This window comes from Cherax quadricarinatus, chromosome 79, assembly GCF_038502225.1.
Source record: "Cherax quadricarinatus isolate ZL_2023a chromosome 79, ASM3850222v1, whole genome shotgun sequence".
Classification (NCBI taxonomy): Eukaryota; Metazoa; Arthropoda; class Malacostraca; order Decapoda; family Parastacidae; genus Cherax; species Cherax quadricarinatus.
The window spans coordinates 7718267-7734759 of record NC_091370.1 but is presented as its reverse complement, the minus strand read 5'-3'; the positions used below and the strand labels follow the sequence as shown (position 1 = coordinate 7734759).

At 36.6% G+C, this 16493-nt stretch overlaps 1 protein-coding gene across 5 annotated transcripts in view; it reads left to right on the top strand.

The window, feature by feature from the left end:
- The window catches only part of LOC128702756 (luc7-like protein 3), a 121840-nt gene that overhangs the window by 11763 nt on the left and 93584 nt on the right, over positions 1–16493 (top strand). For 3 of the 5 annotated variants that reach the window (XM_070101888.1, XM_070101885.1, XM_070101887.1), the window contains exons 3-6: positions 2166–2333; positions 5776–5979; positions 11499–11663; positions 15454–15608. In XM_070101888.1, the coding sequence (XP_069957989.1) occupies positions 2166–2333; positions 5776–5979; positions 11499–11663; positions 15454–15608 (692 nt within the window). The remainder of the gene's footprint in view (positions 1–2165; positions 2334–5775; positions 5980–11498; positions 11664–15453; positions 15609–16493) is intronic. The other 2 variants (XM_070101889.1, XM_070101886.1) reach the window with 1 other exon arrangement.

Genomic DNA, 16493 nt, shown 5'->3' with positions numbered 1-16493 from the left:
AACTGTCTTCAACCCCCCACTACTCATACTTGCAATTTTATCCTGACTTCTACTAATGAATTTACAATCTGAAGTTGTGAGTAAAAGTTGTAAATTGTAGAAATTTTTTAAAAACTTGTTTTATTACTTTTATTATAAGTTTGACCTAACAGGTAGTTTGAAGACAATAATATGCACAGAGTTCCAAGAGAACTTCTTATACATAAAAGCAAGGTTAATATTAATCTGTCCATCTTCTATTTACGCATGTATGATTTCCCTCGTCTCTTGGATATTACTGTTTTACCAACCAGTTTAAGCTAAGCTACAAAATATCTTGAGTTTGGATCACAACTTCATATTCTGTAACTAAATGTAAGCGTTGTTGATTTAATTATTCACACTAATTATAACCATTTATTTTAACCCTTTCAGGGTCCCCAGGCCCTCTCTGAGACTAGTTCTCAAGGTCTCCAAATTTAAAAAAAAAAAAATTATTTTTTCTTATGAAAAGATAGATAATCTTTTCCCGATCATAATGACACCAAAAGTATGAAATTTGATGGAAAACTTATGGAATTATGCTCTCGTGAATTTAGCGGTCTCGACGATGTTTACACATCGGCGATTTTGCCCACTTTATGCCCTATTTTCGGCCATTTCCAGTGTACTAGTCGACAAAAATCATAACTATTTTGCTAGAACTCCATTTTTTCTATCGAACGAGTACAAGAAACCACCCATTTACCAATTTCAACTATCCAATAAAGTGGTCAGAATTTAGCAATTTTGCCAATTTCACACAAATTTCAAAAGATGCCAATTTCCGAATAGGGTCCAGAATAAACAAGAAAGACATTCCTGGAACTAAAATAACAAGTTCTCTGCTCGTTAGTCACATCCCCAGGCCCCTCTTATATTTCTTTGGATTTCCACTTTGAATTTTTATTCTTACAAAAAATAGAAGATTTACTGTTATGCAGACTACTGCATTAGTATAGAAATGGTATAAATAATATCAGCGCACTTGTGAAAGAATATTAGACTCGCCAGTTGACGTGTATTGGACGCTTGACATGATTTGTTTACTTTTGAACTTTGGTAAAAACAGAACATTTCTGCAACTTTGTGGTCAATTTCAAGGTACTTTTCATTGTAAAACCAGTCAAAAATCATCTCAATTTTTGTAATATGTCTTCCATTCTATAAAATGAGATCTGGAAAACTAGAATACAACAATAAATGCCATACGAAAATACAGTGCAAAGTCACTGTTTTAATCCAAAAACACGGTCAGTTTTTTTTTTCTCATTACACACTGTGTGCTGCAGGATTTTTTTTATACTGTGCACACTGACCACATAGACCCATTCTTTCATATGTAGGCCTACCAGCTTTCTCTCACTAGATTTGAGGGCGCTAGAATTTAGGCGTACTAGTGCGTCAAAAACCCTGGGGTGTAAGCCGTACTAGTACGGCCGAAACCCTGAAAGGGTTAATGAAAAAAAAAAAAGATTTAGAGAATTTTTCTTTTTCTGTCATGCACTGTGTGGAGTAGGATATGTTTTTATACTGTCTACACACACTGCACAGACCCATTCTCTTAAATCTAGGCAAAAATTTACTGCTCACAGCTCATCTGAGCGAGCTAAGCTCATGACGTAGAATCACACGAGAGAGACTGGCCTCAATAATGTAATCCTAGGTCAAGGGTGGGCAAACTTCTAAAGGCATCAACTGGGATCTGTTCTTGTCTGATAATGCTTGTGTAACAGCTTGTGTTTTCAACAGAGGAAAATGAACAAAGTTTTGCTCATTCCCCTGCATATATGAGAGTATATGACTTGATCTTGGTGGGTCACGTGAAAACCTTTGGTGGGCTGCAGTTTGCCCACCCCTGTCCTAGGGGATGGCCACTGAAAGGGTTAATAACCCCCTCGTCAGTCCTTTGGTAATGCTCTTAGCAACCCTACACCACCTAATCTTCAAACTACAAATTCACTATGTAATATTCACACCACACACTGTCCTCAACAGACCACATCACTGCCTCCATCCTCCTCCTTGCTGCAAAATTTAAAACCTATACTTCACACCCATGCTGGTATGAAGTATAAGTGTGCTCTACTGTGATGCATTCCCCTTCTTTGTCTGTAAATGTTTACTTATCTTGTGTATTTTTTCAGACAATCCATGATGAGGATCTTAAGAGAGAGTTTGAAAATTCTAATTCCTATCGCCGCACTGCCTTTGAAGATGAATTTGTTCGATATGCAGAATCAATGCTTACTGATGTAGATAAAAGAATTAGAAAGGGAAAACAACGTCTTTCTCTTTCAGTTAAGGATGCCTTGGTAAGTTGTATATGCTTCTTGTTTTTTGAGTGTACTATGCAGAAATATGTCATTAATACTAGGAGGTTTATAATTGCAAAGTTAAGGTAAACAAATGTATTTGGTGCATTTTCAAATGTATTATAGTATTTAATCTAGAAGTAGATGATTAAGAAACATGAGCAACAGTTGGGCATCTCGATTATTGAAATGTTTTATCTACATAGTAGGCTTCTTCAGTCAACTACAGATTCAGCAGATGTAATAGTGAAATGATGTAATCAGTACATCAACCTTGAAGAAATAGTATATGAGGTGGTCAGTCCCTCAGCCTAGAGAAGAGTTCAGCTCTATGGTTTGGATTGATATAAAGCTGAAGCATGAGATTGGATTCTTAAAAATACTGTCAAAGGTGAGGTGGAAGATCTCTGAGACATTGTAGGGATGGGATTCACTAGTAAAAGTAAGAAGGCTGGTCCCTCTGGAATCCAACCCTTCTCATTTGTAATTAGTGATGATGTGTGGAAGATGCCCTCTGTTCCAAGATACTGTCATGTAGGCGAAACGTTTGAACAGTAAAGATACCCAACTGTTGCACAGGTATCTTAATCATCAGCTTGTCGGTATTTTATACCATTTTTAACATAATGCAGCAGTAATTTGATAGTCATACAAAAAAAAAATAGTACAGTGGACACCTGGTTTTTGTAATTAATCCGTTCCAGAGAGAGTGACTAAACCTGAATCTGACGATTTCCAAATTAATTTTCCCCGTAAGAAATAATGTAAATCCAATTAATCCGTTTCAGACACCCAAAATGTATTAAAAAATATGTTTTCTACATGAAATATACATTTACCTACACAGAAAACTATGATACATGAAGAATAAAACAATAATAACATCACATTTACCTTTATTGAAGACATGGTGATGTATGGATGATGGGAGGAGGGGAGAGGATGGAGGAGTTTACATTTGTTTTGAAGGGGAATCCCCTTCCATGAAGACTTCGGGTGCCAAGTCCTTATCCCGGGTTACTTCCCTTCTTTATTTTTTAATGCCACTAGGACCAGCTTGAGTCACTGGACCCGTCGCTCAAAAAAATATTCGAGAGGTCTGTTTCTGGCGTATGTTAGGAATTGTGTTGGGAGACAGGACAAGATAGTTCTTCAGTATGAAACTATTATCAGCTCTACGGCTTTTTTTTTTTATCCCAACAAGTTGGCTGTCTCCCACCTAGCCAGGGTGACCCAAAAAGAAAGAAAATCCCCAAAACAAAAAATATTTCATTGTCATTCAACACTTTCACCTCACTCATGCATAATCACTGTTTTTGCAGAGGTGCCCAGATACAACAGTTTAGAAGCATAAATAAAGATAAAATATAAAAAGTGACCTGAAATAATATAATAAACTAAACCATATAGAATATAATATCAGGGCCCCAATTATATATATATACTGTCCTGTTACACATCCCTCCAAACTGCCAGTATCCCAAACCCCTCCTTTAAAGTGCATGCATTGTACTTCCCATTTCCAGAACTCAAGTCCAGTTATATAAAAATAACTGGTTTCCCTGAATCCCTTCACTAAATATTACCCTGCTCACACTCCAACAGCTCGTCAGGTCCCAGAAACCATTCGTCTCCATTCACTCCTGTCAAACACGCTCATGTGCACTTGCTGGAAGTCCAAGCCCCTCGCCCACAAAACCTCCTTTACCCTCTCCCTCCAACCTTTTCAAGGACGACCCTAACCCCGCCTTCCTTCCCCTACAAATTTACATGCTCTCCATGTCATTGTACTTTGGTCCATTCTCTCTAAATGACCAAACCACCTAACAACTCTTCAGCCCTCTGACTAATACTTTTGTTAACTCCACACCTTCTAATTTCCACACTTTGAATTCTCTGCATAATATTTACACCACACATTGCCCTTAGATAGGACATCTCCACTGTCTCCAACTGCCTCCTTGCTGCAGGATTTACAACCCAAGCTTCACACCCATATAAGAGTGTTGGTATCACTATACTTTAATACATTCCCTTATTTGCCTCCATTGATAACGTTTTTTGTCTCCACATATACCTCAACGCACCACTTGCCTTTTTTTTCCTCGTCAGTTCTATGGTTAACCTCATCCTTCATAATCCCACCCACTGGCACATCAACTCCCAAATATCTGAAAACATTCACTTCTTCCATACTCCTTCTCTCCAATGTGATATCCAATTTTTCCTTATCTAAATCATTTGATACCCTCATCACCTTACTCTTATCTATGTTCACTTTCAAGTTTCTACCTTTACCTAGCACAATTCATCTAATGTGACATAGTAAACAGTATTAATAAAATAGAAACATGATATATACTCTAGAATGAGTAAAATATGGCATTAAGAATGTCACGAGTGGTGGTGTGTTTTGTTGTTAGGTGTATAAGGGCCATTGAAAGATAAGCCTTACATAGTGGTGGTGAAGGCGGTAGCAGAGGCGGCGGTGTTGGTCAGTAGCCCTATATACTTCCAACAACAATGGACGAGTCAGTTTCGTGCTGTCCTTTTTCTATCAATTAATTGCTTAACTTACTTGCTACACTGTTAATGCTACACTTTATCGCTGGCTGGCGCTATAGCCTTTATCGACTCCTGCTGCTTTAGTATCGTACATATTGCAGAATCGCTGAAAAAGGCTCATTCTCCCCTCTCTCTCAGCCCTTTTCCAAAGGGCTGGCTGGCACTAGGAGCTTTCTTTGGGCTCATAATGGCTTGTTTAGCAGTTGCAAGCACTAAAAAAATGGAATAATTCGAAATTTATCGTACGAGTGCGTGGGATCGTGCTCACTGGCTGGTAAACAATGGCACACTGAGTGTCGGGCCACTGGTGCCGTGTGGATGCATTTGGGATGAATGACTATTACCGAGCCAATATTTTGACAAAAAAATTTACTTATTCCGAATACGTATTACGAAACCCGACGACGACGGCGTAGCCTGGGGGTCCACTGTATATGATGGTCCAGTATATAATACTGTGCTGACAAGTTGTTGAATAAAACACATGTGCAACATTTGGATATCTATTGCTGAAATGTTTTGCCTATGCAACAGATTTCTTCAGTTGAATTCAGGTAAATATAATACTGGAAACTGTAGAAGTAATTTTGACGTGATCACTGTCAGTTCCTCTAACTGAGGGTCTGGTTATCTCAAAATTATTTCTGTTGTCTCCTGTGTTATATTTTCCTATATTTAACCACAGAAAATTTTCTGTTCAGGCAGAACATTTTGGCAACGAAGATATCAGATTTGCACATGTTTTGTTTATGAAAAAAGTTAACATTTTACTTTGGGTCGCCCTTTGTGGGAAGAAGTTCATGAGGTAAAAATAAAAGTATAATAAAAAAAATCAGTAGTGTCTAATTAGCACTTAGTGTATAAAAATATTTTGCAGGATAGTAGCACTACAGGTGATGGACGGGTTGATGAGCAACTGGAACTTCTCTCTGAGAGAATAACAGGATTGGTCAGTGAAGCCGAACGTTTAGGATGTGAAGGAAATGTCGAAGAAGCACAGGGTTTACTAAAACTCTGTGATCAGCTACGTGAAGAAAGAGATCAGCTTCGTCGAAGTAGTGAGAATTCAGTGTGGCATCAGGTGAAGTTACTTTAATGACAGTTATTTTTGTTAATAGGCTTACTGTACTGTTTTAATAGTTGTATTTATTACTGTTGGGTTATAAGGTTTAGGTCTTGGCTCAGAGCTTCTTATCACACATTGTCTATCTACTAAGACCCTTCAAAGGGTGCCTTGATGCTGGTGAAGGTTTTTTTTTTATTTAGGAAATAGAAATATCCATCTCTTGGATCAAATTTAAGTACCATTTCTCAGGCATTGTGTGAACCTTATGGGTTTAGTGCTTTCCCATTACTATGATAATTATAATAGTAAAATCAAGAATTTTTACCACCCACTTGCTTTTCAGTAGATATTTTTAATTCTTGTATACTGGCCCTAATTTTTTTGTCAAACCTTTCTATGTACACCTACCATCCGACTTACGACCTGCTTGACATACGACGACTCGACTTACGACCGTGTTTTTTATGCCAAATTTCTGGGAAATAAACAAGTGTTTGTGTTGTACACAGTGTTTATCCTAAACCTTACAGTATAAAGTACAGTACTAACAGCATAAAAAATAAAGTAAAACATGAAATACCAACATAAAACAATAAAATAATCATTACAAAAATGTTATGTTGATATTCAGTAGTAAAGTTCGACTTGTGTCCATTTCGACTTACGACCGGTTTCTCGGAACCGAACTCGGTCGTAAGTCGGATGGTAGGTGTATTTTTTTTTAATGTAGAATGTTCAGAACAACTGAATGAATAGTTTGAAGATACTGTATGAAGTTCTTTATAATTAAGAAAATTTGAAAGTTTGTTTTTATACCTGGTAAAAGTACACCACTGATTTTCGGGCACCCTTGGTTTTAAAGCTTTGCCGGATTATCCATTTTGACAGACCAACAGAGATCAAATAATATTACGTGATGTAATTCATCAATACACCTCTGACATGCTAATTATATTCCTATGACTAAAGTTCCATGGTTTATTAATTACTGTATTCTAATTGGAATGTTAAAGTACCACTACTCCCAAATTGACGGATTTTAGAATTTTACTGGAACTATGGAGCTACAGTAATCTCTCAAGATTTCATCCAAGTGAAGTTGTTTGATGTGCTTCGATCTTTCCCTGTGATTTTTCATACATCAAAAAGATTTATTAGTTGTTCCCTCTCGAAGATATGTGGTTCTATCCCTTTGATTAATTCATCTGTCATGTCGAACTGTCATTGACACCAGGGTCCCTCACGTAGATCTGTGTTGTGAGTGCAACTCTGCTGTGAGCAATAAATTTTGGCCAAGATATGTGAGAATGGGTCTGTGGTGAGTGTACACAGCATAAAAATAATCCTGCCTCATGATGTATAATGGGAAAAACAAAACTGACCTTGGTTTTGATTTAAAATAGCAAATTTGAGGCTTTTGCTAGGATGGTTTTTATGTTTTTATTGGCTATTTCTTGGCATCATTGATAGTATGAAAAGCATAATCTAAAATGGAGATGATTTTTAGTTGTTTCCAGGACCAGAAGTAGTTAGAAATGGCCTGAAAGTAGCAGAAGTATTCTGTTTTTGCCAACATTCCTGAGGACAGGAAAGGCCTCCTCTGCACCCTCTGTTTCATGGGTATTAACCCTTTCACTTTCGGTCCCATAATAGTATGCCAAAATTCTAGCGGCTTCCATTCTTGCGGGAGGAAGCTGGTAGGCCTACATATGAGAGAATGGGTGTGAGTGGTCAGTGTGCGCCGTATAAAAAACATCCTGCAGCACGCAGTGCATAATGAGAAAAAACTCCGACTGTGTTATTCGTTTAAAACAGCGACTTTGCGGTGTATTTTCATATGGTATTTATGGGTGTATTCTCGTTTTCTTTGTCTCATTTGATAGAATGGAGGATATATTACAGAACTAGAGATGATTTTTAATGGTTTACGGACAAAAAGTACCTTGAAATTGAGGTTGAAATAGTGGAAATGTTTGATTTTTGCCGATATTCAAGAGTAAACAAATCGTATCACACATTCAATACACATCGACTGGTGGGTCTAATATGCTTTCACAAATGCTTTGATATTATTTATACCATTTTTACAATAATGCAGTAGTCTGCATAACGGTAAATCTATTTTTTGTGAATAAAAATTCAAAATGGAAAGCAAGCATAATATAAGAAGGGCCTGGAGACATGACTGATGAACAGAGAAAAATGTTACTTTAGTAGGAATGTTTACAGTGTTAGTTTTGGACTCTGTTTTGAAATTGGCCTTCCTTGAATTGCATATGAAATTGGCCAAATTACCAACTTCTTATCACTTTATTGGGTAGTTGAAATTAGTAAATGGGCAGTTTCTTGTGCTCAGCCGATAGAATAAAAGGAGTTCTAGTGAAATAGCTATGAGTTTGGTCGACTGGAACAATGGACTTAGCCGAAAATAGCTCTCACATTGGGCAAAATTGCCAATGCATAAATTTCGTCAAGACCACTAACTTCGCGAGACTGTAATTCCGTAAGTTTTCCATCAAATTTCGTACTTTTGATGTCATTACCCTCTTGAAAAGATTCTATCATTTCATAAGAAAAATAATTTTTTTTTTAAATTCTTCAACACTGAGAGCAAATTTGTGAGCAGGGGTGTCGACAGTGAAAGGGTTGATAGGTCTGATTCACTTATTGGGATGCTGTAAACCATAATGTATTCTTAGTTATATTTTATTATCCGAGTAATAGGGTAGATCTTAATTTTTTGTGAATTCAAAATGGAAGGCTAGTGTAATATTGGAGAGGCTTGGGGACATGATTATTGCACAGAGGAAATGTTTTACTGCCTGGAATGTCTACAAATGTTTATTTTAGAATATTTAGAATATTTTTCTTTTTGGGTAACCCAACCTCAGTGGGAAACAGTCAACGTGTTAAAAAAACAAGAAATTATAATTGTTTAAATTCTGTGTAAAATTGGCCAAATTACCATGTTCTGTGCAGTTTATAGGGTAGTTTTGATAGTCAAATGTGTGGTCTCTTGTAGTTATTCGATAGAATGGAAGACAAACTAATGAAATAGCTAAGAATTTGGTGAAATAGAGAAATGGAATTGGCTTCAAATAAGGTGCAAATTTGGCAAAATTGCTTAGGCGTAAAATGCTCTTGGAATGCTAACTTTACACCTCCTTAATTCCATAAATTTTCCATCAAATTTTGTATTTTTGGTGTCATTGCCTTCAACAAAAGATTCTCTGCGATTTCGGAAGATTTTTATTATTATTATTTTTTGAGAAGTGTGGACACTGAGTACTTTATCAAATTTTTCAACTATACCAGTGACATTTGCCATACGTGGGTTTAAATGTAAGCAAAATAAAGTTAAGAATTGCACATAATCAAGGGATCACCACCACCACTTGTAGTGTAAAGAATGTAGGTGAGTGTGTGTTACACAGCATCATCAGTGATCACACAGTAAGCTAGTATGGCAGTAGTGTGAATTTCAGGTGCCCTTGTAATTTTGCCCAGACAAAACGAAGTTCTGGGCTATCACTTCTGGAAAATCAGTGGTGCACTTGTAATTGCCAGTGCACTAAAATAGTTGCTCTCTGAACTTCGGACATCATTTAATTATTTTCTGCTTTTAGCAGTTCAGTTAATGAAACAAGACAAGTATTTCACTTCAGAAAAGAAAAATAATCCATTCTCAATGTATGGAGCTTGTCATTGGAAATAGTATAAGTCAGTTTCTGATTATGGACAAATTTCAAAGATCTATTTTGTTAATTCACACTGTTGCGGGTTATGCCCGACATTTATTACTCTTTAATTTTATATGTATGTTAATGCAAATATTTATGGTTAATGCTAATATTTATGTATGTATAGTAATAGAGAAAGACGATGGAATTGCTAGTTAAAAGCCCGGCCGCTAGTTATGCTACCAGCTGGAGTCAAAGCTTGTCACGTGACCAACCTGACGTGAGAGTTACTGGTCGCTGACACAAGCAGTAGGCTCATACACTCTTCTGAGCAGGTTCAGGTTCTCAGCCCAGAGCGCATAGCTCTCTCTAGCACTCGGTTACGTAGTTACTTTTCTGTAGAATTCAAAATCTCTTGCATGAGACGATTGACTATTAATCTGAGAGGTTGCTAGCTTAAGTAATCCCTGTAAGAGATTGTTGTTTCTCGAAAGTAAGTAACTAGTTTTCCTTTCCGTACGGGATTGTCACTATTGATGGATTGTTTGGAGTTTGGCTATTTAAATATTTGTATGAACATAAACATAGTTCTTCTTCTTTCTTTCAACACACCGGCCGTATCCCACAAAGGCAGGGTGGCCCAAAAGGAAAAACGAAAGTTTCTCCTTTTACATTTAGTAATATATACAGGAGAAGAGGTTACTAGCCCCTTGCTCCCGGCATTTTAGTCGCCTCTTACAACACGCATGGCTTATGGAGGAAGAATTCTATTCCACTTCCTCATGGAGATAAGAGGAAATAAACAAGAATAAGAACTAGAAAGAAAATAGAAGAAAACCCAGAGGGATGTGTGTATATGTATGTGTAGTATGACCTAAGTGTAAGAAGAAGTAGCAAGACGTACCTGAAATCTTGCATGTTTATGAGACAGAAAAAAGACACCAGCAATAATACCATCATGTAAAACAATTACAGGCTTTCGTTTTACACTCACTTGGCAGGACGGTAGTACTTCCCTGGGCGGTTGTTGTCTACCAACCTACTACCTAGATAAACATAGTTATGTTCTTTAAAATTCATCGTATGTGAAGTATCACAAGGTGTCACATAACCTCCCTATGAGTATGGGATTTTAATGTGTTACCTACGTATTTACTAAGTATGAAAAGAGAGTATACAAATTGAATAAAGATCAGGAAGAAGTGTCAAAAATCGTCATAAGTTGAACCTTGGTACACCCTAGGTGCTTCCTTCTAGACTAAATGTCTAACATAATTAATATCTAATTTAGTTACAAAGTACGAGAGGACTTAATATTCAAATTAGTTATAAAATCCTGGAAAAACGACTTGGTGCTTATTTCCCCTGAAGCGAAATATAAAAGGTGAACAACAACAAAGCAAGTATTTTCCTGTTGTTACAGCATAAGGCCAGTGTTTGTAACACAAACACACACTGTATTTACCTATCAATACGCGAGATCTTAATATTAATAGTTTGGCTTGTTTGGTTCACTTGGCATATTTGGCATGGGATTATTTTTATACATTGTACTTTACTGAATAAACAAACCAATCAGGCTGAACTCTCTTAATAAAAAACATGTTTTCAAAACTGTTATCTTATATATTGATAGATATTTCAATGAGAGTTAGTGATATTCAGGTGTTTAAAACTTTCATTGAAATAAAATTTTAGATTTAACATGTACGTATTACATTATTAATACAACTTTAACATTTTCAATGAAATCAATTGGTTCCTTTTAACTATTAATGTAGCCATGATTGCCTCCCTTTTATTTGTTTTGGTGGAGATGAACCGTAGTTTTACTTTTTCATCTATGACCAACAGGCTGCAGAGATGGCAGCATCTCAGGAGAAACAGATGGAGGTGTGTGAAGTGTGTGGTGCATTTCTAATCGTAGGTGATGCTCAGCAGCGGATTGATGACCACCTGACCGGTAAACAGCATGTCGGATTTGCTAGGCTTCGCCAAGCCATCCAGGAGATCAGAGATGTAAGTCCCCTTCTGTGTTCATGCTAATACTGTATAACACTGGATTTCTTAAATGTGCTTTTTATCCATTTAAGAAATAATACAGTAACATGCATGTTATATGTAAGGAAAATTTGTAATTATCTTGGAATTTACTTTTTAAATCAAGAGGCTTCGTCACCATCTCTTTTATCTTAGTAAGTCAGAATTGGGAATTGGTTATTAGGGAAGTAGTTATATTTTAATATTTTGTGTTTGTAGTTTGTTTCCTGTGAAATATTATCTTGGTTCAGTGTTTTGGTATATTTTGTTCTTTTAAGGGGGTCTTCAACATCTTCAGAGAAAACAGAAAAGTTATGAATATAGATCTTAGAAGGGGATTTTCCTTATACTGGTGAAAGGTTCCTGGTCCAAGGAACTGGAAATACCTCCCATTCCCCATACACATTAAGACTCCTTTGAGTTTTGTGCTTCTCCATAAATATAAAATGAATGTTGTGTTTTATTTGTCAGTCATCTGTGTGTACATGTATTAGCAAGAATTACACATTATTCGAATAAAGAAGAATAAAATGACAATATTGTGATTAGAGCAATACACAAATATCTTGCAAATGGAAGACTGAAACGTGTTTCGGTCCGACTTGGACCATTAACTAGTCATACTTGTTGATGGTCCATGTTAGTTCGAAACATTGTTGTAAGTTTGTCTCCTATATGCAGGTTATTTGTGTACTCAAATAAATGATTCTCTACATTTAGGTGTTTGAGTAGGGTAATATTTTTTGAAGGGATTCAGGGAAACTGGTTAGTTGGACTTGAGTCTTGGAGGTGGGAAGTACAATGCCTGCACTTGCAAGGAGGGGTTTGGGATATTGGCTGTCTGGAGGGATATCTAAACTGTCGTATCTGAGTGCCTCTACAAAGAGAGTGATTATATATGAATGATGGTGAAAGTGTTGGAAAGATGATGAAAGTTTTTGCTTTCTTTTTGGGTTATTCTTTCCTTTTGGGTCATCCTGCCTCAGTGGGAAATGGCAAATGTGTTAAAAAAAATATATTACATGTGGTGAATATCTTAATGCAGATTGGAAAATGGGTTGCATAATATGTGCTTATTTTAACCCTTTCAGGGTCTGTCCCGTAGATCTACGGCTTTACTTTCAGGGTCCAAACCGTAGATCTATGCCAAAATTCTAGCGGCATCAAATTTAGCGCGAGAAGGCTGGTAGGCCTACATCTGAGAGAATGGGTCTGGGTGGTCAGTGTGCACACTATAGAAAAAATCTGGAGGCCCGCATGACATTGTGGGAACGCTGGTAAAGTAGCTTTGTTCGCCATGCCTGAGGCAAGGAAGCTCTCACTCCCCACTCACACTCTGGCTGAATTCTGACTCTCCTCTTCACAACTTACAGTTCTAAGACTGATGGAAGCGGAGCTGAAGAAGAATTCTATGGTTTTGAACCATATGGTACCATTGTACCATATGGTACAATGGTACCATATGGTACAATGATGCCATGTCATACAGTGGTATCATATGGTACAATGGTACCATATGGCACAGTGGTACCATATGGCACAGTGGTACCATATGGCACAATGGTACCATATGGCACAATGGTACCATATGGCACATGCACCATATAGTACATTGTACCATATGGTACATTATACCATATGGTACAGGGACCCTAATGGAAATAAGTCTGTCTGACTTTTTTGGGTTATCCTAGGTTCTCCAAACATGTGCTGCTAAGTATGATATTCTGTGTAACTTTGTGTATACCTAAATAAACTTACTTATGATGCCACATGCACTTGAGTAAGTTTATTCAGGTGTACAGAAATACAATTACATAGATTATCATACATAGCAGCATATGTGTAAAATCCTAGGATAACCCAAAAAAGTCAGGGTGACTTATTTCCATAGGGATCCCTGTATCTGTACCATATGGTGTCCTGTACTGTATGGTACCCTGTGCCATATGGTACCCTGTGCCATATGGTACCCTGCACAATATGTTATCCTGTTCTGCATGGTACCCTATACCATATAATACAATGTACCATATGGTACCCTTTAACATATGATACCATGTACCATATGGTCAGTAGGTGTTGGTGGCAGGAGAGACCAGCCAAGACTTGAGTGAGTGGCAATGCAAGCTAGCTACTGACTGCAGTTTCCGAGACAAAGCACTTTGTCATCCACCTCAAGGAGCATGTCGAGTCCCTGTACATTTGTAAATATATAGTAGAACATTACTAATATACAACATTTTTGCATATTTTTGTTGTAAACAATTATTGTAAACAAAATAATGATGAAAATATTAGTGTGTTTATTGCGTTGAATACAATGGTACCATATGGTACAATGTACCATGTGGTACCATTGCACCATATAGTACCATAAGGTACCATTGCACCATATGGTACCATTAGGTACCATTGCACAATATGGTACCATTGTATATGGTACCATTGTACCAAATGGTGCTATTGTAGTATATGGTACCATTGTATCATGTGCCATAGTACCATATGGTGCCATTGTACCATATGTACAATTGTACTACATGGTACCATTGCACCCTATGGCACCATTGTACCATATGGTACTATATTGTACAATTGTATTTAACACAATAACTGCACTAATATTTTCGTCATTTTATTTACAATAAACTTGTAAAGTTTTGTAAGCAATGTAATAATAAACAAATTAGTGCAGTTATTGTGTTGAATACAATGAGTGTACACTTACACAATATACATTATATTGGTCTCACAGGTCACAAATGTTACTAGAAAAAGAAAAAAATTAGAAAAGAAAAGAAAAAAGTATAAAAACGTAAATTTTTGCGGAAGTCACTGATGTTGCCGCCACCCGGTCATTTTGGGTCAACTTCCCTCGGTAAGTACTGATCAGAAAATTTGTTTGTTTGTTTTATTACCTTCACAAAAATAGTCTTTAATTCTGCAAGATTTTTTTTTTTTTTTTTTTTTTTTTTTTTTTTTTTTTTTTTTTTTTTTTTTTTTTTTTTTTTTTTTTTTTTTTTTTTTTTTTTTTTTTCAAAAATTTCTTGGACACTGGTGTTACCCCTTCCGATTTTGGCCTTGGACCATGAAAGGGTTAAGCACGGATCTTAAAAGTTTAGGAAAGTCTGAAATTCGGTAGAGCAATGTGAAAATGTGTGGCAATACTAAAAAAAAATTAATTGGTTGGTAATTTGTTCTGGGGTACTAAAACCTGATTGTTTCTATGACAGCCATTGTTAGTTGTGTCCTTGCATGTTAAGCCATTATATTCTATGGTTATTAATTTAGGTTTCATTCCTGGGATTCAGTTGCATGGTCATAAAAGCAAGGACATAAGCAAGGGTGTTTTAAGTTGGAATTACCTCAGAGGGTACCAGTCTTTTGTTTTCTAAAACAGGACCTGTAGCTTCCTGAGACGGTAGGGTTGTCTTTTTTTGGAAAGTGGGTTTTTAATTTGGTTTAATAGTAGAATTTTAACTACATGATTAACTGGTGTTAGAGTGTCTGATACTTAGTCGTGTTTCTTGTCAGTTTATCTAAACGTGCTGCCAGTGAGCCAAGGGTTGTCCAGTCTTTTGATTGAGATTTGTTTGGTTATTGGACGACAGTGTGTGTTGTACAGGTTTAAGTTAGCTTGCTTTCCCAGGTTGTCTCGGTACTGGTAACGTTGTTTGTTGACACTTCGTTATGGAGGCTAATTTTTTTTTTTTTTTTTTTTTTTTTTTTGTGTGTGTGTGTGAAATACAATTTTGATTCTTGGAAGATTCAACAGAGTCGAGATAAGGCAAGAACTGATCGAGAATTACTTCGTGAAAAGGAACGAGATGAGAGACGTAAAGCATTGTTAGAAGAAGAGAAACGCAAGGAAAGGGAAAGAGAAGATAGACGGAAGAAAGAAGAAGAAAGAAGGCGCATAAGGTAATTATTACAGTTTATGCCTCTCTAAGTCCTTATTGGATACAGTATTATCATTTAACACTATTGTGTTAAGTACTCATTTTTTAAATTGGTATTATTTCTTACTTTGTTGGCAAGTACGTGTTTGTTGGAATTTTTGTTATGGTTTCCCAAAGTTTTCTAATGGGCGAGTAAAATTTTTTTAATGTTCAATAGTGACAGACTTCATTTACTTAGCTATGGGAAAAAGGAACTCAAAATGATCCAGAGCCATCAAATGAAAAGAAGGTTGATTGGTGGACTTTTGAATATGTGTTTTTTATTGGATCATTATTTAATTGTAGCTACACAGAGTAAGAGGTAGATGGGGTACAAAGAGAATGTTATCAGTGAGAGAAGTAAAAGTTTATAAATTAAGAACATAAGAAAGAAGGAACACTGCAGTAGGCCTACTGACCCATGCTAAGCAGGTCCATGCCACCCTCTGGCCTAGAGGAAGTTAGGGTAAGATATAAGGAACTGTTGGGTGAGAGATGAGCCATTGAGAGTATAGGTAATGAGGTCAGAGGTATGGGATAGATATAAGAGTACAGCGTTTGTATATGTAGCGGAAGTTTGTGGGTATAGGTGGGTGGGTACAGAAAAGAAGAAGGGTGATTTGTGGAATGATGAAGTTGAGTGATAAAGGAGAAAAAGCTAGTGTCAGGTGTTGTTACAAAATGGAAGTAATGCAAGGAGGGTGGAATATATTGAGAGTAAAAGAGAGGTTAAGAGATTGGTGAAGGAGTTGAAAAGATAAAGGGAGTGCAAATTAGATAGGGAGGTGGAGGTATTGGGAAGATGGAAGGAATATTTTGAGAAGCTGTTAAATTTTGAAGAAAGGGAGGCATTGATTTCATGTATTGG